Source organism: Tetrahymena thermophila, assembly GCF_000189635.1.
Source record: "Tetrahymena thermophila SB210 genomic scaffold scf_8254373, whole genome shotgun sequence".
Classification (NCBI taxonomy): domain Eukaryota; phylum Ciliophora; class Oligohymenophorea; order Hymenostomatida; family Tetrahymenidae; genus Tetrahymena; species Tetrahymena thermophila.
In genome coordinates this window covers 325,947-350,257 of record NW_002476157.1, presented here as the reverse complement: position 1 = coordinate 350,257, position 24,311 = coordinate 325,947, and the positions used below count along the sequence as shown (strand labels likewise).

At 22.9% G+C, this 24,311-nt stretch overlaps 8 protein-coding genes across 8 annotated transcripts; 5 read left to right on the top strand and 3 right to left on the bottom strand. All coding sequences in view use genetic code 6, as the record gives it.

Annotated features, from left to right (window-relative positions):
* Window positions 1–196: 196 nt before the first annotated feature.
* Window positions 197–1,584, top strand: TTHERM_00239330 (zinc knuckle protein; the record flags this gene model as incomplete). Its single annotated transcript, XM_001024857.3, has 4 exons — window positions 197–363; window positions 481–761; window positions 876–1,010; window positions 1,073–1,584. 4 exons carry the CDS (start codon window positions 197–199, stop codon window positions 1,582–1,584), a joined length of 1,095 nt encoding a protein of 364 aa, XP_001024857.1.
* A 1,036-nt stretch (window positions 1,585–2,620) lies between these two features.
* Window positions 2,621–4,888, top strand: TTHERM_00239320 (hypothetical protein; the record flags this gene model as incomplete). The annotated part of the gene is made up of 1 exon (XM_001024856.2): window positions 2,621–4,888. One exon carries the CDS (start codon window positions 2,621–2,623, stop codon window positions 4,886–4,888), a length of 2,268 nt encoding a protein of 755 aa, XP_001024856.2.
* Window positions 4,889–6,233: 1,345 nt separating this feature from the next.
* On the top strand, window positions 6,234–7,958 carry TTHERM_000239319 (hypothetical protein; the record flags this gene model as incomplete). Its single annotated transcript, XM_012800218.1, has 1 exon — window positions 6,234–7,958. The coding sequence occupies one exon, from the start codon at window positions 6,234–6,236 to the stop codon at window positions 7,956–7,958; it is 1,725 nt and encodes a 574-aa protein (XP_012655672.1).
* A 292-nt stretch (window positions 7,959–8,250) lies between these two features.
* Window positions 8,251–9,086, bottom strand: TTHERM_00239310 (ChaC-like protein). Its single transcript, XM_001024855.2, has one exon. The coding sequence runs from the start codon at window positions 9,076–9,078 to the stop codon at window positions 8,254–8,256; it is 825 nt and encodes a 274-aa protein (XP_001024855.2). The 5' UTR covers window positions 9,079–9,086; the 3' UTR covers window positions 8,251–8,253.
* Window positions 9,087–10,311: 1,225 nt separating this feature from the next.
* On the top strand, window positions 10,312–13,015 carry TTHERM_00239300 (hypothetical protein; the record flags this gene model as incomplete). Its single annotated transcript, XM_001024854.2, has 3 exons — window positions 10,312–11,028; window positions 11,176–12,076; window positions 12,333–13,015. The coding sequence occupies exons 1-3, from the start codon at window positions 10,501–10,503 to the stop codon at window positions 13,013–13,015; spliced, it is 2,112 nt and encodes a 703-aa protein (XP_001024854.2). The 5' UTR covers window positions 10,312–10,500.
* Window positions 13,016–13,718: 703 nt separating this feature from the next.
* TTHERM_000239299 (ubiquitin family protein, putative) lies at window positions 13,719–15,371 on the top strand (the record flags this gene model as incomplete). Its single annotated transcript, XM_012800217.1, has 1 exon — window positions 13,719–15,371. Exon 1 carries the CDS (start codon window positions 13,743–13,745, stop codon window positions 15,369–15,371), a length of 1,629 nt encoding a protein of 542 aa, XP_012655671.1. The 5' UTR covers window positions 13,719–13,742.
* A 2,108-nt stretch (window positions 15,372–17,479) lies between these two features.
* Window positions 17,480–20,229, bottom strand: TTHERM_00239290 (TCP-1 (CTT or eukaryotic type II) chaperonin family, gamma subunit; the record flags this gene model as incomplete). Its single annotated transcript, XM_001024853.3, has 7 exons — window positions 17,480–17,503; window positions 17,563–17,891; window positions 17,985–18,511; window positions 18,579–18,910; window positions 19,146–19,445; window positions 19,805–19,873; window positions 20,131–20,229. 7 exons carry the CDS (start codon window positions 20,227–20,229, stop codon window positions 17,480–17,482), a joined length of 1,680 nt encoding a protein of 559 aa, XP_001024853.2.
* Window positions 20,230–21,299: 1,070 nt separating this feature from the next.
* TTHERM_00239280 (tetratricopeptide repeat protein) lies at window positions 21,300–24,004 on the bottom strand (the record flags this gene model as incomplete). The annotated part of the gene is made up of 7 exons (XM_001024852.2): window positions 23,794–24,004; window positions 23,638–23,718; window positions 23,242–23,542; window positions 22,792–23,023; window positions 22,608–22,724; window positions 22,215–22,554; window positions 21,300–21,877 (listed from the first exon to the last, which is right to left on the bottom strand). Exons 3-7 carry the CDS (start codon window positions 23,262–23,264, stop codon window positions 21,300–21,302), a joined length of 1,290 nt encoding a protein of 429 aa, XP_001024852.2. The 5' UTR covers window positions 23,265–23,542; window positions 23,638–23,718; window positions 23,794–24,004.
* Between the last annotated feature and the right edge of the window lie 307 nt (window positions 24,005–24,311).

Sequence of the window (24,311 nt, the reverse complement as noted above, 5' to 3'; positions counted from 1 at the left end):
TAAATGCTACTTGCCTATACAATTCTGAGTCCTTCGAATTACAATAAAAAGGAGGGTTTGGAAATAAAAATAAATTTTGTGGTCAGATCAAATCTTTCTAATATATAATTAATATGCAAATTAAAAGCAATTTTGACAGTAGTTAGACAAAAAGCAATTTAGTATAAATATATCCACTTATAAATTATAAATAGAAATGCAACAAACTAGCTAAGCTTAGATATTCTTACAAAGATACAAAAAAGATACTAAAAGTTAGGAAAATTATAGGTGCTAAAAATGTTTAAAATTAGGTCATTTTACATATGAATGCTAAAACTAAGCAGCATACGTTTATCGTCCATCAGCCACTATGCAATATAAGTAAATAATTATTAAGATGAAAATAAATTATTTTTAAAAAGTTTCAGCTATTTGAAAATAAGTTTCCTTTTTCAATCGTAAGAAGCAGATAATATAATTAAATATTTAATTTAAAAGGAATTAGGAGTTGAAGTAAACATTTGAACCAGAAGCAGCTCCTAAAGGACCTACTGTAGTTTATGATAAGTATAGAAGAGTGAGAAAGGATAGTTTAGATTTAGAGAATATAGAAATCCCATCACCATCATCTTCTTCTTCTTCAAGTTCCTCTTCTAGTTCATCAAATTCTTCTGATGAAGATAGCTCAAATTCTGGTTCCTCTAATTCAAGCGAAGGTTCAGAAAAAAGTGGTTCTTCTTCCTCCGCTTCTTCTTCATCATCATAATCTGATAATTCTGGTAAATTATTTTTAAATTATGCTCAAATTTAGAAAAAATAGGTTTATTTAGATCTGTATTCTAAATTAGAATATTAAGCTTTTTATAAAATAATGTTTTATATTATTTTTTTAGACAACGATGGTAACTCCTCTGACTCATCTAACGAAAAAGAAAAAAAGAAGAATAAAAGTAAGAAAGATAAGGGAGAATCAAAAAAAAGTAAGCAAGAAAATAAAGATAAATAGAATGATGACTCAAAACAATTAGGTATTAAAAGCAAACAAACTAAAATAAATTTATTTTTAATATTATTTTGTTAATAAAATTAGATACAAAAAAATCAAAAGATAAATCTAGATCAAGATCTAGAAGTCCAAATAGCAGTAAAAAGAGCAAAGATAGATCAACTAAATTATATAAAAGCTAAGAAAGAGATAGTAAAAAAAAAGATAGAGCTGATTCACCTCAAAAAGAATAAAAAAAAGATAAGGAAACTGATAGGAAAAAAGAAGACAAGTATGAAAGAAGAGGAGATGATAAATATGAAAGAAGTAAAGAAGAAAAATCAGAAAGAAGTAGAGATGATAATCGTGATTATAAAGGTAGAGATGATAAATATAAAGATGAAAAGTCAGATAGAAGTAGAACAGAAAAGTATGAAAAAAATAGAGATTATAAGAGTGATAGGTATAGAGATGAAAAAAGCGATAAAAATAGAGAGGACAGAACTGAAAGAAGTAAAAAAAGAAGTAAAAGTGGTTCTAGAGATAGAAATAAAGAAAGTAAATACAATGATGAAAATAAATCAAGCAATAAAGATAAAAAATCTTCTAGAAATTGAGATTATACTTATTCTATTATTTTTGGAGATTTAAAAGATTGTTGAATAAAAAGTTTTTACTAGCTTGGCTTTTATTTAAGAATCAAATAAAAAATTAAAAAAACAAACAAAATATTTATTTAAACAAAATTAAGAAATAATCATTATAATATCACAGAAATTAATTGTTTAGTTTTTAAATTTATAATATTTTATTTGTATTTATTTATATATTTCTCTGTTTAAGCTATCAAATTTAATAAATTAGAAAACATCTTTTTTATTTAATTTACACTTTTTGGAATTTTCTCAGAAATAATTTATGTAAATATAAATGCAATTTTATTAAATTAGCATTAAATTAATAGTTAATAACACATCAATTTGCTTTCAAATATTTTACTTTCTACTGCATTTGATTTCATAGATTGAAGGATTTGAGTGAATATGACGTAAAAAGGTATTTTAATGAGTATAGAAAAAATTTAATGAATATCTAATTAGACTTTAAGAAGATAATTTTAGATGTAACCACAAAAAATTAAACAGAAAAATGTCATGGTCCTAGCAAGTTTTAATTTGATACTTAGAATCTTTTTTTTCTATTTTTAGAAAAATTAAGTAAATTGTTGGAATTGATCAATACTTACTCAATAACCTGAAAATTATTTGATAATTCTAACAAATTTATAAAATAAATAGCTCTTCTCTCGTATAAATTAATTTAAATTCTAAAATGCAATGTATATCGAGTATATATCAATTATAAAAAAGGAATTTCTTGCTAATTAGATGTATAAGTCCTCATGAATTATTCTTTCTCTTTGGTTTTGTAATATTAAATTAAAGTTTCTTTTCTTTGATTTTATTTATTTATTCGTCAGAAAAGTAAAAAAACAAAACATTGATTCTTTACTATTAATTAAAAAGCTTGCTGACGAATATTTATATTAAAATTTTTGAAAAATTACTATCTGAAAAAATAGATCGATCATATTTTTATCGTGCACCAGCTTTTTTATAAAAATAGGTTTGTAAAGGAAACATATTAATAAAGATGGTTTCAATATAGCAGAAGGACATTTTTTTAAAAAAAAGCGGGCTTATTCGTATCGATTAGCTACTTGGGATGAAAGATAAAAACCATCTTTGCTTGGTTCAAGCAGAAGATGATGTTATTTTATTTGAAATTTGGGACATGTATGCAGAGCGTATTATAGAGCAAAAGAAAATTAACCTTTATAATTATGAACTCTCTTCAAATGTGATTACTTTAGAATCAAATTAGCTTGCTTTTTATGGAGTTATTTAAGAAACAGGAGTTCAATGTTTATTTCTAGTGGATGTCTTTGCAAGCTCAGATAAAAAGAAAAAAGAAATTGAAACTCAAAAAATTAAAAACTAGTAATTAATTTAAATGATGATAGAAGAACAGTAATTAGATGAGTTAGATGAAAATAATTAGCTTTATAAAATTAATCTTGACAACCCTGAATCTGATATTCTTTACAGGAAAGATACTGCCGTTTCTTTAAATCCTCAAATTAAAAATAAGGGGGTAGAATTAGCTAATGATTGCAATCACTACAAACAAACAAACTTTAAAAATTAAAATAAGGAAGATTTCGATGCAAATATTTTAGATGTAGATGAAGATGGAAATGTAGAGTTGAATGAAAAACTATAATAAAACGATATCGAAAAAAAGAATTACAACTAAAATGGTTAAATGTTCAAGCAAGCAAATAAAAAATAGCAATTAAATAGCTTTGATGAATCAAACATATAATCTCTACCAGTAATAGAAGACAGAAATTTACCACTTTTTATTGAGTAATTAGAAAATAAGCAAGATATGTCTCTCATGAATTCTTTCATAACGCAAGACTTTTAGGGTATATCAGGAATCAACGATTTGATCGAAGACATTAATTGCATTAATAATTTTGAGTATATAAATTTTAATAGGAACGAAATGCTTAATTATAAGGAATTTCTCCCTTCATAATAAGCAAAAAATGAAATTTAATAGCCTCTCGATACTGTAAAAGAAGCAAATGACCTTTCAATAAGAGATAATTTCTCTTTAACAAATAGTAATATTAAAAACCATCAAATAGATAAGTATGCACCTGATTACGATGCATCTAAGCTAAGCAGTGATAAATACTAAACAGAATAAGATAGATCAAGTTCTAATAATAACAAAAATAATAATAACAATAATCTCAATATTAGGGATACTTTATTACAACAAAAAAATATAAATTTTAAAACTATTTTTTCTTCTTAATGCAACAATGTAAATTAAATTAATGCCAGTAGCAACAATTAATGTTTCTCAGCTACTGTAAGTAACTTTAATGATTCGGGAATCGGATTTGTTAATAAATATATAGGAGAAGATAGCTAGGACGTGGGTTGTATTTATGATGGTAATCAACGTGAATTATTTTAAAATTGCATAGAATTCTACTCTGAAATTTATGGCTAAGGATATCATGGAATAATAATTGTAAAAAATACTTATTATATGGTAAATAAAGATGAGACATTCTATCTCCTTTTAGTTTTGAGTGTTTACCGTACAGGGAATTCTCAGCAATTTGCTTAATACATAATTAGAAAAGATGTATCATCTAACTTGACAAATTCTATTTAAATTATATGCGTTTAAAATGCCCATAAAATAATAATTTATGACCCCAGCTGCGATGAGTTAATTGTTTGGAGCTATTTTACCGATCCTATGCTTCCTTCTTACTATACTTTCTAACAGTTTCAAAGTCTTCAAATAAAATACTGCTTTTAGAATGAAATATTTCATGATACCTATCATTTTGTTTACAAAGACATATAATCTAATATGTTTAAAATACTAAGTTATGATTTTAAAACAGGCAATAATATTACAAAGGGATTTCCTAACAAAGAACTTCATAATTTGAGATCTCCCATTATAATAAAATAGTAAGAAGCCTATGCAATAAAGAGCAATAAGTAATATTTTCTTGTAATACCAACTATTTATAAAAACCAAGAATTAACAACTTATTGGAATGTTTATTTACTAAATTGCGTAACTAAGTAAGAGGGCACATACTAAGAAGGATTTCTTTCTTAAATTCACACCCACGTAGAATCATCTGAAACAGACAATAATGATATAAAAACTCATTTTGTGCCAAATTTTAGCATGGTGTCTCCAAATATTTATTTTTTTAACACATCAGACATACATGTTAATGTTCAATCTGCTATCAGTACTTTTATTCATAATAAGGATATCCATTTTAAGGCCATAACAATAGCTAAGGAGCAATGATAAAGCCTAAAATAAGCCAGATCTTTTTATTTATTTAAGATTATTAAATATTTAATAAATAAAAATTCCCAAAAGTTGATGATTTAATAAGAAAGATAAAAATAGCATAAAAATTTCATTAAATAATCAATTAATAACTCCATTTTACCATAAATAAAAATTTTGATATATTAAAAAAAAAAACTTTCGAAAAGTAAATTTCTTATCCAATTAAAATTATACATAATAAATTTTACTGTAAAAAATTAATAATAATTTATATACCTTACTTTTAATATCAAAAATAAGTAAATAAATATATTTAATTTATGCTAAAACATTAATTTTATTAACAAGTGAAGTAAAATAATAAAGATTTTTCTATTTTGACTAAAGAAAAATAGCCTATTTATTAAGATTTAAATCATTATTTCATTTTATGAAAAGCATAAATTTTGTTTTTTAAATTATAATTCTTAAATTCATTTTAAATTTGATATAGATGGTAATCAGCTTTTTTAATTAGCTCTATATTTTAAGCATACTTTTATTTATTCTTACAAATTTATTTAATTAAATGCTATTTATTTTATTGAAAAGATTATAAAATTATTTTTTAAGTAACAGTTATTGAAATAATTTTATAAATGAAATAACCTTTTTAGCTAGCAAATCTATTAATTTATTTTTGAGCATAGTTTTATTTTCTCTTGAAAATAAATTTAATTACATATTATTTAATTTATTGAAAAAATACTAAATAGCATTTAAGGGATATTCATTAAATGAATTTTAATATGGGAGTAATCTTTCTTATTAGGATTTCCTCAAATACCTTTTCATATTATCAATTTAATTAATAAAATTTCTTTAATAAAAAAGAGAAAATAGTGAGCTAAATAGAAAATAAATTGAAATTAATGAAAAATAGTTCAAAAATAAAAAATGAATACAAAGATTTAGAGTTGGAAGAAAGCCATGAATAGGATCCATAAAATCAAGCAGTTTGTAATAAAGATTAAAAAAAGAAGGGATAGAATCGTTATAAAAAGTTGTTATGTATAATCCTCATGATTTGCTTGATAATATTAGGAATGATTTTGTACAATAATCAAAGTAAATAGAAGACATTCTAGAGAGGAAATAAGTTTGTCAAAGAATGTGAAAATTCTGATTTTGTAATTGGAAATAAATGTATTATTACTTCATGTTTTAATGAATTACCTTAACTTTCTATGAAAACTTCTGAAAATCAATAAAAATTACTTTATGATTTTTAAACTCATCATCATAATTCAAGTTTTTAAACGATTTTTGTCCGTAAGAAGAAATTTAAGAAATATTACAATAATACTTTGAAAAGAGGATGAAGGGATAGATTTCTGAAAAAGAATATGAACAGTTTATTTCAAATTTCCATCCACACCAAAGTAATCAGATAATTGTAACTACAAACTTTTTGAAATAGGAATGTAGTGTTGGTTGCAATGAGGATAAGATTCTGCAATTTAATAATAAGAAGAAGACATATGAATGTGTTGTTGAATGCTTTTTTGAAAATTAATTTATGAACTTAGATACTAAACAATGTGTAGAAAGTATAGAATAATGCTCTATTTAATCTTATAAGAATTTATCAAAAAGAATATGCTCAAATAATTGTACTTAAGTTTAAAAATATTTAAAAGATGATATCTTTCTTTATAAATAAGATAGATTAACAGGTTCAATTGAATTGGGAATAGATTAATGCTCAAATTCTCATCCTTAATTCTCAGTTTGTTTTACTGATACTAATCAATAATAAAATGAATGCTTAAAATGTCCTAATTCTCTTTAAATAGGTATCAACAGATGGGCAGATTTTTACAGTAATTTTGGAGACCAAATTTATCTAATATGGGCTGAATATATAGGAGAGTCTCTAGCAAAATGTCCAAATATTACTTCTTTAAAAATAGACCTATTTTATTATTTCTTTCGTTTTGATAAGGATAGTACATTAAATGATATGAGTATTAATCATATTGGAAAGGCTATTGAAAAATGTTCAAATCTAACTTCTTTATTTATAGATCTATACAAAGGAAGTAAAATAACTAGTTTAAGTGCTTAATATTTAGGAGAAACTATTGTCAAATTTCAAAATCTCAATTCTTTAACTCTTTATCTAAAATCAATTGTAATAGGTAATTTGGGTGTTTAGTATTTAATGGAAGCTATTATAAAACGTCCAAACATCATTTCTTTAGATCTTAATCTAGAAGATACAGGTATTTCTGATTTGGGTGTTTAATATCTAGGAGAGGCTATTATTGCAAACAGATAAAAACTCACTTTTTTAACTCTTAATCTATCTTAAAATAAAATTAATCATTTGGGTTCTTAATATCTTGGACAAGCTATTAGTGCAATAAGTTCAACGATCACTTCTTTAACTCTTATCCTTAAATATACTTATTTAAATGATTCGGGTATTCAATAGTTAAGAGATGCTATTATAAAATGTCCTAACCTTACTTCAGTAACTCTGATTCTATGGCGAAACAATATAAGTGAATTGGGTTATTAATATCTAGGAGAAGCTATTGATGTAATAGCTTCAGCTTTAACTTCTTTAACTCTTAACCTAAGTTTCAATTAAAAAATGGGTGTGGTGTTTTTTTAAAATTTAAGAGAAGCTCTTGCAAAATGTCAAAATTTAATTTTTTTATAATTAGAATTTTGCGACAATAAGATAGGTGATTAGGGTGTTTAATATTTAACTGAAGCTATTATAAAATCTCCAAACATCACTTAGTTAAACATTAATCTAAATAGTTGTAATATCAGCAATTTAGGTGCTCAATACATAGGAGATGTTCTAGCAAAATTAGTAAAGCTCACTTCTTTAGTATTAGATTTTTAGTATAATGAAATAATAAATGATTTGGATATTCAATATTTAGTAGAGGCTATAATAAAATTACCTAGTTTATAAAGTTTAGAAATTCAACTTTATGATACAAATGTTAGTGAGAAGGCCATAGATAATTTCAAAAAATAATTAAAAACAAAGTTCCAATCAATTTTTTTGTAGATTAATAAATGAAGCTTAAATTAAATTTATAAAATAAGACAAAATCAATTTAAATGAATAGAAAATAAAAAGTTGTTTGTATAGAATCTATTTTCAAAAAAATATTATAATTAAATATTTATAAATTACGTATGATTTATGTCATAGTACAGTATTTTAATTTTAGAATATTTTTTCATATTATCATTCTGGAAATTATTTATTAGTTGGTTTCAATGTTAAAGAAAATAAATTTCAAAAATGAAATCAAAAATACATTCATTCATTAACAAATATAAATGTAAATACTAAATATAAATTTTTATGTTCAACTTTTTGAGCAGCTATCTTAATCAGAACTAATCACCTGTGTTGCTAATTAAACTAATTCTTCCATATACCTATCAACTTTATCAATTGACTGTAAATACTAGTAGTATTTGATTAAATATTCTATGTTCTTTCCAGAAGGTCCTATACTTTTTGAAATAATTTCAGCTTGCTTTTTAATACAACCTCTTATATCTTTGTCTTAAAGAAAATTTGGATTATCTACATTTCCTTTGTAAAGCAAGGCTTATACTTTTTAAACTTAATTTCCTGATTAATTTTCATCAAAATCTTAAAAATACACATCTAGAATAATTTATGAATAGCCTCCCTTTTCTCTAAAATCTAACTCATTTAAAACTTCTTCCTTATCTTTTTCATCTATTCTAAATACTTTTCCATAAACAATTCCGTTTTCGTAATTATCTCCATATGTTTGCCATTCTTCTTCAGATAGTAAAGTACAAACGAGGCCAGGATTTTCAGGAGTTCCTCTATGATCGCACGATTTTTACCAAAACCTTCTTGTATAATGTTTAATATATCCATTTCTTTCTTCTACATATTTCATATCTCCAGGCTTATAACAAAGACTGCCATAACCGAAAATCCAAAGAGGATCTGGAAGAGTTGATTAACCGGCTGCTTTACTATTTTTCCATATCCCTAGATTTTCATCCCATTCAGGTTTTTAAACACTTTCTTAATTTTAATTGTCAGTATTCATTTTTTTATAAATTTATATTTTGTTACAATATGGAAAAAATCTTAAAAAATTATATTTAATATTGAAAACTTTATTTTGATGTATTTTGACAAGCATCTTGCTTATTAATTTAAAAGGAAACAATATTCAATACAAATATTTAAAACATTTATTTTTATGATGAATTAATCCACATACCTTTTTTATTAGAAGGTTTGTAGAACAAAGAAAGAAAATCAAATATTTCTATAAAAATATTATTTAATTCTAGAAGTTATTTTAATCAAAATATTTTTGGATTTTTATTAAACAAAAATTTAAGAATAAAAGCTCATCATATTAAATAACTGCAAATAAAATTATTATTTATATTTTTAAAGAAATAAATATATTAAAATTCTGTAACTATAAATTTGAATAAATTAAAGTAAAGACATCTATTTTTAAGAAGTAAATGTAATATTACAATTATATTTTAATAGAAAGGTAAATTTTAAAACAAATATTAATTATTAAATTATAATCATTTATAGCTACTGATAAAAAATTTAGATGGTTTTTTAATTAAATTAACGCGATATTAATGGTCTAAAATTAATCTTTTTACTAGCAGTATATATTAATAGATAAGCAAACAGAGTGTTAGCTGTATTTTTTTAGAAAATTTTCTTATATTCAAGGATTAGATTTTTGTAAATATTTAAAAACATCAAAAATAAAAATTTATCATCTAAGTTGATATTTAAATATATATTATTAAAACAATCAAACATTATATATAATCAAGAAAATAATTAGTTTAAATGTTATAAAATTAAAAAATATTGAGGTAAATTAATGAAGTAAATTATAGTCTAAAATTAGTCTATTTTATGATAAAAATATGCTAGTTGATTATATTTTACTAAAAGGAAAGTATCATTTTACATTATAATAAAATATAAATTAAGTAAAATCTAACGGATACAACAATAGATTTTACTTTTAATACAACAACAAAACTAAAAATTAATTATAAAAACTTAATTTTATTATATGTGATAGTGTATTAATTAAAAAATCAATTTTTCTATGTTTTGATAATAAAAATTATTAATCTTCATTACTTATTTTTTGATAGGCTCTAGAAACAAATATATAATTTACTGACTAGGGTATTTAATTTGAAAGTGTTTTTATTTATTAATTAATTTTGATGGATGTGGTAAGAGGAAGAAATTATGCAAGCTGGCTTGTTTGTATTTTGGTTTATTCTATTAGTAGATTTGTTTATAATTTTAAGCAAAGATTTACTTGAATAAAAATTGTTTGAAAGGAAAATATACAAATAATTATAATTATTTTCATTAATACCAAAAAAAATAGTTGATAATAAAGAAATAAGTCATACTAGCTTTGCTTTTAGTAATTTTAATTAGCTTAGATCGAAACCATATCAAATAAAATATTAAAGTTATAAGCAATTTATTTTCAAGTTATTAATATACAAATTAATATATTTACTTAATTAATTTCAGAAATAATCAACTACTTTTCCAAATGAGTGAAAGCCATCTAGATCCTGTATAGTCTACTAACTAGACTATTAGGACCACTTAAGCTACATGTCCTACTCTTCCAGCTTAATAACCTAAGCAGATCTTAGCTCCTTCATTAAGTTAAACATCACAGTTAGAGACTTCTGCGAAAATATAAGTTACTGACCCCAACAATATTTATGCGATAACAAATTAAATCCAACAAAGGAGCATTGATTACTAAAAAAGTCAACGCTATTACCTAAATGATGAAGCTATCATAGAAGAATTTTAGAAATTAGAGTTATCTCCTTTTAGTAACTAAGCTTCCTCCCCTTTTTTTACAAGCAAAAGTGATTATACTTAGAATCTAAAAAGAAGCATGTCTCCAACTTCATCTTACACGCCTTAATCTATAAACTCTGGTTAATAAAATTAAATCTTGTAATTATAAAGGGAGCTTCAGATTCAAAAGAATAACTACATTGATCTCTTTTATAACTTCGCTAATTCAAATGAAAGCCTTAAAAATCATGTCAATAATTTGATAGTAAGTTTTAATAAAATTAAATTCCAATTTTAAGATAAATATGTGCTTATTCTTTTCTAAGTTTATAAGCTGAAGCAACAACAAAATAAATGAGAAAATACTTTTTATAATTGATTATATATATCTAATTTATCTTTTAAAATTTAGTAATTGTAAATGGAAAGAGTGAATAAAGAAGGATAAAATCATTCTTAAAATGACTCAAACTAACTTTTAATTTAGCAAATCAGATTTTTGCAGGAGTAACTTAAAAAAGCAAATGATGAAAATATAGATTTATCCCAAAAATTCCAGTTAGCATAAAATGAAAAGTAATTGTTGAGACAGGAAATAGAATTATAGAGAGAGAAATTGCAAAAATAACAAAATATGTTGAATGGACCTATGATTCGTTATACACAAATTAGAGAAGAAGTCAGAAAAGAGATAGAAGGAAAACTCATTAGTTAACACAAAGAAGAAATGAATGCTATAATTACAAAATTTTCCAGGGAAAAAGCAAAAATGATCAAAACAATAGAACTCCAGAAGCTAAGAATTCTAGATAACGAAAGAATTATGCTGTAAATGGAAGGAGATTTGGAAACAGTAAGAGACTCATATTCAACATATTTACACAAATCAGCTAAGAATTTGTAGTAGATAGTTGTTGATCAAAACAGCTTTGAAATTCCAGAAGAGTAAACTCTGAACAAGTCAGATTAATCTGATACTTAAATGGAAAGTGCTAAGAGAAGTAATCCAGCTACTTCATCTGTTTCTTCAGTAAAAAGACTAGCCAACTAATTTATATCGACAAAAAGCTCGACTAATTTATAACAAAATAGTACTTAGAAACACCATAGAAAGAATAAATCTTATGAAAACCCCAATTAACTTCAAAATCTCAAGCAAATAATATCAACTCCAGGTCTTTTGAACTCTAACAATCTTTAAGCTTCATCAAATACGAATTTACCTTCATCCTAAGCAAGTAGTGGTAGACATCACCATCAAAAATACAGCTCTATATCAACTCCTCAATCAATACCAGCATCTGATCATTACAGTAATTGCTTTTAGTTAATCTTATAAAAATCTATTTAGAAAATACCTAAATATTATTTAAAGTTTTTAGTAAAATTTAATTATATCAATTTATGATAGAATATTATTAAAAAATAAAAAAATTTATCAAAAATTAATTTTGGGAAGAAAAAAAATGTCTCTTGCTGACTTTTAATTTTAATTGAAAAATAATTAAATAAAAAAAATGAAGAGAAATGTTTGGAATTTAAAAATTAATTTTTTTTAATTATTTTTAGAACTCCCTAATTAATTCGATTTCTACTCACCTGATAAGGCCTTCCTTCTTAACTAAAAGTATTCAAAGTAAAATAATTCTCACTCTAAGTATTTAAGTCAATCATAAATAACAGCAGCTACAAGTAAAAGTAATTCAAAATTGCTTAATCAATCATAAGCCATGTAATAAGTACCAGATAAAAGACCTTCTCTTAATTCTTAATTTAATTTATACGATAATAAAGTGAACAATTAATAACAAAACTAATTTTATAGTTCATCTCCTTACTCCATCTAGTTAACTTCAATAGGTCAAACGTAATAATAAGCTTCATAGTCTATTCCTAGTAATATTACTCCTTTAAGTGAGTAATTAGGGATTAGAACTTCTCAAAACAGCGTAAAAAATAACACTGCAACTTAAAATTAATTAGTGCCTAACAAAAATGACTTGAATGAAGTTTAAGGACAAAGTTATTTAAAATAAATCGCATAAAAATATAATCCTAATTTGCTGAACCCATAATTTTATGATCGTTCAACAAAAGCCTAAGAGGTTTCATAGCTACAAAATATTAATTAGTAAGGTGAAAATTATTCAGTAATTTCATCATAATCAAGTCCTGTAGTTCATAGTGCTGATAGTAGTGTGAATATTTTCAAAAGATTCAAAAATAGTGTTGACGAAATAATTTAAATTTGAAAATATAATCCTGAATTTCTCTTTGATAAAATAAATATAGCAACTCTAATAAAAATAAAAATATTTGAGAAAAGGATATTATTAATTTTAATACATATTCTTGATAATATATTTTTAAATACAAACTTTGTTATTTATTAAGCATTGAAATTAATTATTTTTATTTCTTAAATTAATTTTTCATTTTATCATTTTATTTTTCTTAGATCAAATTATATTCTTGTATTTTAAAACGAGTAATATACTCAATATATATTTTCATAATGATAACATAAATTATTATTAAAATAATTTTATTTATTTTGTAACTATAATTAAGATAAAATTATATAAGTAACAAAATTTTTTTCAAAAATTTCTTATTGAATAAGGTAAATAAATTTGTTAGAACTTTTATATTAATTAAAAACCATATTAAAAAAATTTTTTTAAATATTATATGGCTGTCTCTTAGTAAAAAAATAAAAATATTTTTAAATTATTTTTAAAATACTTTTATTTAGAATAGGGTTTTAATTAAATGATTAATAAGTATAATTAAAAGAGTTTTATTGAGAAATAAATTAATTAATTTTTTTAGAGCCTTAAAATGTCTTTTGTAATTTTTATGCAAATTTAATATTCTAATTATATTTTTATTCATTCAAAACACTAAAATCACATAATTAATTTAAGAAAATTTTAATTAAAAAAAATAAAATAAGAAAAGTAAAGTAAAGAATAAAATATGAATCAAATAGAAACATAAGAATAAAATTAAATAGATCAATGCTCTACGCATAAAGGGTATCCTATATAGTTTTTTAACACAAATCTTTCTACTGACACAAACCAAATAGGCTTTTGTTCTAGGTGTGTAACTAAGAATCTATTGTAAGGTAAGGATTTACTGTTTTATGCTGATATTGCTGAGTCAAGTGATACAGAAATTTTAACTAATTGGCCTATTATGGAAGATAAAAGTATTCTATCAAATTTGAAGAATACTCTAAATGAATAAAAAGAATGCTTTTAAGATGAATTGTAAACGATTGAACTGTTTATAGAAGAACTATAATATAAATTAAACCAAAAAATATTAAAGATGAAAAAAGCTGCTATTAACTATTTATCTGATAAAATAGTAACTAAATCCAGACTACTTGAGGTTTATTAAAATATATCATGCAAAAAGGAATTCTAAAACTATATTTAATAGATGTTGTAAGGAAACAAATAAGGATTAGAATAAATTAATAACCTCATCAAAGAATCACATAAAAACAGAATTTAAAACTAACAAATTATTCAAGAGGAATTTTAAAAATTTTAAGAAAGCAATCAATTTCTTCAATTGAAATTTCCAAAGCTAATCTAAAAGTAGATATTCTAAAAATTAAAGCTAATAAAACATTACTTTCTCGACAATCATTTAAGAAATGACAAAATTATAAATATAGAAACTTAAAACAATATTGAAGATTTTCAAGATTACATTTCTTAATGTGCATCACCATATGTTTAACACATTGATTCTTTAAAAGATTTATAATTTAATCATTTGTCAAATCCTTAGTTTGAGTATATTATCTAAACTGCGTAATTTTAGATATAAAAGAACCAATATATTAGTCAATTAAATGAAAACTAGTTTAGCGAACAAAGTCTTAGTAGTTTTAAGAATATTGAAAAATTAACCAAAGATTTTTAAAATCTTACATAAGAGTTTAATAAAAAGCAATAGCTAATCATGAATGAATTAATGTTCAAGCATAAATATGAACTTGATGCAACAGAAAATTATTAATTTATCAAATCTTTAAAGGACAATTACAGCTAAACTAATTAAATTATTAAGAAAAGCAAAGAAGGATTAACAAAGATCAAATAAAAAAGTTCCTAGTTAATGGTATAATTTTTTACCGAAAAAGCCATAGATCCATCTAAAAAGTACACCATTCAATTTGAATTTAAACCATTCATAGGTGACGAAAATAGCTACAAAATAGCTATAGGAGTTATTTAAAAATCTAAATGTAATTAGCAATGGCTTGATTAAGAAAATCTATCTCTCTCTGATTTATTTTTTTCAAACCATGTTAGCAATAAATTTAATTTAAGTAAAAAGGGTTATCTCTTTAACAATAGCCAAATAAGGCGTTCTGAACTAATGAGAAAATTAGAGTTTTAGTTTTGCTTATAAGATAAGTTCTTTTAGATTGCTGATTACCCTGATTATAAAAATGTCACTTAAGCAAAAGAGGAAGAAGTGGCAAGATATTAATCGAGTTAAGAATATGTATTTGGAATAGAGCACTATTCAATAAAATCTATCAAAATTTTGAAGTTTGTTGAAGGATTCATGATAAACAATTGATTCAAATGAATAATTTATACTGCAAAAATTAAACAAGCATATATATTAAAATTTTTATTCTTCCATTAGCTTGAATAATTATTATATATTATATTGCTTAACATTTTTTTTGGAAATAATAAAAATAAAATACTTTTTTTTATACAAATTACATTAATAATTAATTAAAGTCAAAGTCATTTTTTACTTTAGTCATTTAATAAAAGGAAAATTTTCCTTCTTCCAAATAATTTATATAAACAATTATTATAAAAATTTTTAGCAGCTTTTTTCACAGTTTTTTCATGAATCATATTTTAATAATAATTTTTTCAACTATTATTGACTTTGGAATTATATTGTTAAAATCAATAAAAAATTTTTTTTCATCATTAATATCATCTACAAAGAAAAATAGCTTTAATATTCAGATTAAATAGCTTAAATTTTTTATATTGAAGAAATTTCTTTTTGTATTTAAAAAATACTTTTATTTATACATTCATTTAATTAACTAATTTGTACATTCAAAGTTTACAATAAAATACTTTCATTTTAATCATTTTTTTCTTCTTTTAATAATTAAGAGCAATTAAAAAATTAATGAAAAAATAATTTAAAACTATTTTAATTTGTATTTTATTTTTAAATAATTAATTATTTGATATTTAAAATTGACATAGCGTTAAAGGGGAAACATTTATTATTTTATTTTGAAAATTAATAATTGAATGAATCTGATTTTATTTATAATTGGACTATTCTTGATTATGATATTCTATTTTAATAGTATTAAAGTACTTTAGATTATTAAGATTTAAAATAAACAAGAGCAAATTAAAAAATTCAATAATTAATTGATGAGATACAATTCAATTTAAATTAAAAAATGACATAAAAAAATCTTCAATAAAAAATTTAAGTTAAAACTTAGTCACTAAACAACAACTCTAAATACTCAAATTGAAATGATAACTAAAGGAGATCTTAAAGGATTAGAATCTTTCAAAATTATGGTAAATAAATATTCTTATGAGGTTAGATTAAAATACCAAATATTTATTGAAGAATAAATCTAAAAATTTAATTGGATTTAAAAATTCTTCACTTGAGTTCACAAGCTTAATAAAAGATTTAATATTTAAAAAAATAAAATAAATAGATGAGCATTTAGTAAATTTTAAATTGATGAAGCAAAATGTTACTAGCAAAAATTTTTGATCAACATAACCAATAAAAATAACTTCTACACTCAACATAACCAATAAAAATAACTTCTACACTATGATTGGTTTATTTATTTAATTTTTTTAATGCATGCAAATATTATTTCTTTTATCTTAAACATTGATGTTTGAATATTGATTTTACATATTTAAACTTAATACATATTTTATTTTTTCTCTGATAGTTTACAATTTTATATTGTAAATAGAATTGAGTGTTTTAAATTTAGATAACTCATATCTTTAGATAGTATTTAATTTGTAAATTAATTAATTTTCATTTTATTTGTTGTTTTTATTTATTATTTTAGTTTGAATATTCATGAGGATTATGGTTTCTTAGTGTATAGATAAAACTTAAGATTCATCTTTTCAATTTTTTAATAATGCTTTAGAATATTGAAATTTATCTTGTTTATTTTTAAAGGAACTTAATTTTTAGTAGACTAAATAGCTAGCTGTTTTCCAAATATTTTAATAAAATAAAATTTATTTGAATTTATTTTGTTGATGATATTAATAAATTATTTTTATTTTTTTCTAATAAATAACAAGAAAGAATTTCTTAAAATATAATTCTTAATTTAATAATTTTATTTCATAAAAAAAAACAATATCTCTTTTTTAATAATTAAACTTAACATTGAAGAAATTTAATTAAAATAAATTATCAAAAATGATTTGTATAATTATTTAGATATTTATTTAAAAAAATAATAGAATTAAGTTGAGTTGGATATAATAGAATTAAAATATTTTTAACCATACTATATAATTAATAATACTTAAATCATACAATTAAAACTTTTGATGTGAAAATTATATATTAATTTTTTATTGGAAATATATGAGTTAATTTTTTTGGTTTTATTTTAATTTTTCTATTCATTATTATTACATTATTCAACCATCTCTGGCATCACCGAACTATTATTATTATAATTATTTTTTATTTAATATGCTTTTAGAATGTTAAAATAAATTACGGTTTCAGGGATTTCTTGACCTTAAGCATCAGTAACGGAGGCACCACCCTTGGCAACCTTATGCTTCTTAAGACCAGAAACAACATCATCTATACGGAGAAGCATACAAGCGGATTCAATGGCAGTCTTATAAACTTAGAGCTTGACAGAAACAGGTTCCCAAACATTAGCTTCAGCCATATCAGTAATTTTACCAGTATTACCTTCAATACCAATAAATTTATTTCCTTCTTAATTATGCTTAGCTCTCAATTCAGTGATGGTTCTAACAACATCAACACCACAGTTTTGAGCCAAGGTCTTAGGAATAGCTTCTAAAGCGTAAGCAACTATATTTTAAAAGATAATTATAGTTATAAAGAAAAAGTGTTAATTAATAGTTTTTTTAGTTTATTTAATTTAATTTTTGTAAAATTAATTACCTGCTCTGAAAGGAAGTTGGTGAAGACCTTCAATAGAAGTAGAGATCTTTTCTAAGTGAGAAGAGACTTCCATTTCAATAGCACCACCACCAGGAACAAGCTTAGGATTAACAAAAATGTTCTTAGCAACAGCCAAGCAATCGTGGAGATTTCTTTCCATTTCGTTGAGGACATCCTTAGAAGCACCTCTTAAAATAATAGAGCAAGCTTCAGGATTTTCACATTCAGTCATAAAAGTGAAGTATTCATCACCAATTAACTTAACTTCGAACATACCACACTTTTTACCAACATCAGATTCTTGAATTTCTTCAGGTCTGTTGACAATAGTAGCACCAGAAACTCTGGAAATTCTATTATTATCGGTCTTTCTAACTCTTCTGATAACAGAGACGTTTTACTTTAATAAATAATGTTGAGCTAAGTCACTAACACCCTTTTCGGTAATAACGACATCGGGCTTGTGTTTTAAAATATCGTTGCACATTAAAGCTAATTCTTCCATTTCTTATTGTAAGGCATCAGTCCTAATTTAATTAATTAATTATATATTTATTAATTTACATTTATAAATGAATAAAAATAAATATTTACATATCAGATTCCTTCATCATTTCAAGGTTGGTCATAGATTCACCTTTCTTATATTCAAGAGGGCAGTCAAGTAAAATGACTCTGGGATTTTTAATTTATCTTCTCATCTTGGGGTGAGTAATATCCTTGTTGAACATAACACCATCCAAAACAACACTGTCTTCCAAAGTACCACCGGGGATCTTTTCAACCTTGGCGTATCTCTTGATTTCAAGATTGAGTTTTTAGAGATTACCACCTCTCATGATAGTTTTAACAGCCTTGAGAGCTAAGTCGGAAATCAATTTACCCCATCTAGAAGTGAATTTGGTACCAATACAGCAAGATAAAGCCTGTTATTTTAAAAATTTTATTAAATATTTTGCTTTTAAGTTTTCAAAAAATGTTTGGTTTGATAAATCTTTCATTCAGTATTAATTTTTTGTTGCCACTTTTGCAAATAACTCTTATCATTTTCTATTCAAACTTATATTATTCTTGAACTTTTTATTTTTGAAATATTTTCTATGAAACTGTCATTTATTTATTTATGAAGCTATTTTTAATATAAAAGTTTTTTTTTTTTACCTTGTTGACCTTATCGTCATCATTGACATCAATGGGAACGGCAAGTTCTTCAATCTTTTTAATAGATTCTTCCAAAGCTCTGTAGTAAGAAGAGACAATAATGGAAGGGTGAATATCTCTTTCAATGAAGGGCTTGGCAGCAGACATCATTTCACCAGCCATAATGATAACTGAAGTAGTACCATCACCAACTTCTTCGTCTTGGACTCTAGCCAATTCAATCATGGACTTAGCAGCAGGGTGATTAACATCGATTTCTCTCAAGATAGCGTTACCGTCATTAGTCATAACAATACCTCCCTAAAATTATATTTAAAATGATAAAACTTAGATTCTTTGGTTATTTTTTATAGCTAATTAATTTGGATATTCTGCTCATCTTCTGTATTGCTTAATGCTTTAAATTATTAATGAATATTGCTAGGAGTTGCTTAAACATCTCAAAAAGCTCTCTTATAAGCAAGTTTAATTTACTATTTACTTGTAGTTATATCTATTTTAGGTTTACTACTAATAATTTTTGCCTTTAAATTTACATTTTATCTTTCCGCATCTAATTTACTTTAATGCGTTTCATAATTTTGCTTATTTAAGTTGGATGGAAGAATAGCAGATTATCTGTTAGCTTTTAAATATTTTAGATATATATTATAGATTACCATAGGGTCAAGTAACATCTTAAGCATAGAACGAGGGCCTAAAGTAGAAGTTACGATTTCAGAGACAGCCTAATTAATTAAAATGAAAGGTTAAAGAATGTAAAAATGTTAAATATGAGACATGTAGGTGATACATTTTAAATTAATTTTATTTTTATCATATTTTTGAAATCACGAATTTGCTTTTTTTTGAATTTTTATAATGACAAATTTAATGATTATCAAAATGCTTGCAAATAAAAGGATGAAAGATTGAGGTTAGACTAGTATTGAAATTGAAGTAATTTTGTTTGTATCATTTTGAATAATTAAATCAAATTGATTACCTTGGAAGCGCTAATGTTAGCTAATTGAGCCTTCTTACCACTTTCTCTCTTAGTGTTTTGGTTTAAAACCATAATTTGATGTTGACCGCCTTAGAACATTTTGATAATATTTTGTTTTGCTTGAAAATTATATAATTTATTTGATTATTTTTGTTTTTCTTTGATTTTTTAATTTATTTATTTTTTTATTTTAATTTTTTGGTTTTCATCTCCCAAAAAGATATTCCCTTTTTTTGTGTGATATTTATTTTTCCATTCTATTAATTAATTAACATTATTATCGCGATTTATTTTTTAAATTTTTTTGTATTTTTGAAAATAAACAAATAAACAAACAAATTTAAAAACTTCAATAATCTTTCTAAGTCAAATATTTATTTTTTATTATTTATTTATTTATTTTTCTTAGATATTTATTTATATTTTTTACTATCACTTTAAAGATTGCTTTTCAAAAATTCAATTAATTATTCATATGCATTCTAACATAGCTAATGCATTTATATATATGTATATTTAATTGAAATATCTTTCTTTCTTTATTTTTTTTAACAATCTAATTTAAATTGTAATATTTTCCTAAGATATATAAATACTTTAATAAATAAATAAATTTATTTCATTTTACTTTATAAATTTACTCAAAAATATTTTTAATATAATTAAAAATTTTATAAATTTAATTTTAAAAAAATATTAAAAATTTCTTTTAAAAATGGATCAGTTTAACTTCTAATTTTGGCGCATTTTAGTATTTGGTGACTACCTTTTTAAGGTTTTGATTTTAATAATTGCTTTAAATATAAAAATTCATTATTCTATTAAAGAGTTGCCTTTTTTTTAAATGTGATTTGTATTGATTAATATTTTCAATATTAATTTTTATTAAATATAAATGTGCCAAAATTTTTTTATTATATTTTATCAATATCTATTTAATAATTTATCTATTTAATTTTTTAAAAATAAATTTAAAATAAAAAACAATATTTTAAAAATTAATAAATCTATTCTTATTTTTCTTAATTTTTTATTGAATTTTTTTTATTTTACATAAAATTAGTTTTTGACTTAATAATTAATAATTTATTCACATAAAATTATTTTAAAATTTATTATTTATTTCTAATAAAATTTATTATTATTTTAAGAAAAATTTTATATATTTATCAATTATTGTATTGTATTTATGAATCAATAGGATAAGTAGGCTACTAATGATTATCAATTAATTATGCATTCCTTTGATTAAAGCTAATTGATTGTTGTATTTAAGGAGAATTAGAAGATATACTATTTTGATAATTTATATTATTAAAATTATTAATTGATTAATTAACACTGCTATTCAAGCCTATCTAATTAGGAGTAAGTTTTAAAATACTTTGCTAATTATTTTAATTTTTATTGATATTGTAGCTATTATAAACTATATCGTTTTATAAGCTTGCATCAAAGCTGTAGTTATTATTATTTTAATAAGTTCCCAAAAAATTGTTATTACTTGGCGTATTCGATTTATTTATGTAACTCAAGTTAAGCTATTAGCTATCATTAATGCTCATAGGTCTTGAGTTATTGCTGTTATGGTAAGTATTTGCACTCATATTCCTCTAGTGTTACTAAATACCAATATTTCCGTTTGAAAAGTCAAAACTTTAAGGGTTCGGTTTATATGCCTAAGTAGGAGTCTACCTGTTTGAACCTGCCATAAAATATTAATTTTTCTTTCTAACTGTAGAATTTACTATTTTAACATAAATTTGGTTAATAAATTAAGATTTATTTTTGAATATTAAAATAAAATAAATATTAAATAATTATTTTAATAGAATAATTTAATCTAATTTTACTAAAAAAAGTAAGTAAGTTAATAAATTATTTTTATTTTTAATCTATCCTAATCAATCCAAGATTATGAGATTAAATAATTAATTTTTTATATTTATTCAATAATAATTTATATAAATGAATAATCTATTGATCAAAATTTTATTCATTTATAAAATATCAATAAAAAAATAAATTTATTGAGTTATAATATGATATAATTATAAAGGAATTATAAAAATGAATAAAGGTACGTCTCCCTTGATCATTTTAGATGCTATCGTTTCCAGACATAGTTCTTTTTATAAATTTGTTATTTAATGGAGTACTTCCATTATTCATTAAAATCCCTTTAGTACTTTCTTAATTGTCTGGCTTATAATAGTTTGTTGAAATGCATGTATTTAGTTTTTCTGGTTTTGTCAATTTAGGTAGGTTTTTTTATGCTGCGTTTGATGCACTTGGTGTTCCACCAATTGTACTATTCATATCATGCTATACATTTGCTGATTATACTCTTTCCCTATAAATATCTCTAAATTATTTTTTAGTTCCATTTACATGACATCTAGATGCTGCTTTATTTCCTTCAAGCTTTTAACATAAAGTCTTTTATTTAATTTTTTATAAAGCTGTTTCAAAGTTACTTAACTAAATGCTTATTATAGAACTCTAGTGAGATTCTAAACTAATGAGTGATTCTATCCTAAATTATCAGATGCAAAATTAAGAGCTCTATTATATATCTTCATACTTTCATCATACTTAATTTTTAATAAAAATAATTAGTTAATATAATATCATTCATTTTTAGCAAATGTATAGCTTTACTCTTTTTAGATGTTCAAGTTCTACTCCTAAATTATGATAAGCTATAGCTAATACAGCAAGGCGATCATCTGTAATTTTCGCTTTGACATCAATATCACTTAACTTGATACCATTGATTTCATTACTCTTGCTTAATCCATTCTATTCTCTATAATGCTTAAGAGTTATCTATAAAAACTCATCTTACAAAATAACTATGCTCAAAAGAGAGTGCTCTAAAGCTTAAGTATGCCTATCTTTAAATTAAGCATTACATTTTATGATATAAATAATATTTAATATGCTTTGATTATAAATATTTGTTAATTTATTCATTGATTAATAAACTATTTAACCTATAATAAATACTTATTAAGTTTCTTATTAGTAGTTTATTCAATCTTTTTATTCAGTAATATAAAATATTCTACATTTATAATAGAAAGTTAATAGTTATATGAAATTAATTACCTAATTAGCTCAAAACTGCACATAAATTTAGATGAGTATCTGCAAGAGAAGGCATATTTCCCATTTTTAGTTCTATTTCAAGAGCCATTTATAAATAATTGTATGCAGTTCTCAATTTTCCAGTTCTACGGTAAAAGCAAGCTAAATTATTATAAGTAGTAGCTTTGAATCTAAGAGAAGTATGACAAAGCATCTCTGCTTTTCTCAACTGCTCAATAGTCAAATCAAATTTTTCTTTTTGCAAATTTATCATAGCTGAAAGGTTCAACACCTCACAGAGTCTTTCAGAGCTTTTAGCATACTTTTTAAAAAATATTATTTAACGATATATAAAAACAATTAAATGTAAATTGAATCGAAGTTTAATAGCTTTTAATAAATAAAAGAAATTTTTACCTCAGAGCTATCTTCTCCATAATGAAATTTTTTTGCGCTAACTAATTCCTCCATGCTTTCTATGCATTCATTATACTTAGCCTTTTATTAGTTAAAAATTATATTATTGACTTTTCATAACGTTTAGCTTTTTTGTAAATTATCTTGAATTATTACACTTTTATATAAACTTTCACATCTTTACTAGAGTATGCTGATAGTTTCCAAAGAATAACTGTCACTCATAAAATGCTAATTTATTTAATTTTTATTTGCTTAATAGTAAATATTTTATTAATTAGGTATTTGTGAAAGATATCAAACCCTTCTTATTATTTTTATTATTATACAAACGATTTATTAATATTTGTTATTATTTATTTTTAGTGCTGTAACACTTAATTAATAAATATCATGCATAATTCTTTTTGTTAATGGATTCAAGTAAATTTTTGTTGGTCTATCTTATTTCTTAAATTATCCTAACTACCTATAAGCTAACACATGAATGGATATAAAAAAATGCAAAACTAATTATTTGTAGGTAATCTATCTTTAAATATTTCACCATTTATTAAATATTAATTATTAATTAATTTCGAAATAAGGTCTTTGCTATAATAAAATTACATACTTGATATATTTAACATATTTTATTAATGGTTTAGTCTTTTAATTATTTTTTAAAGAATATT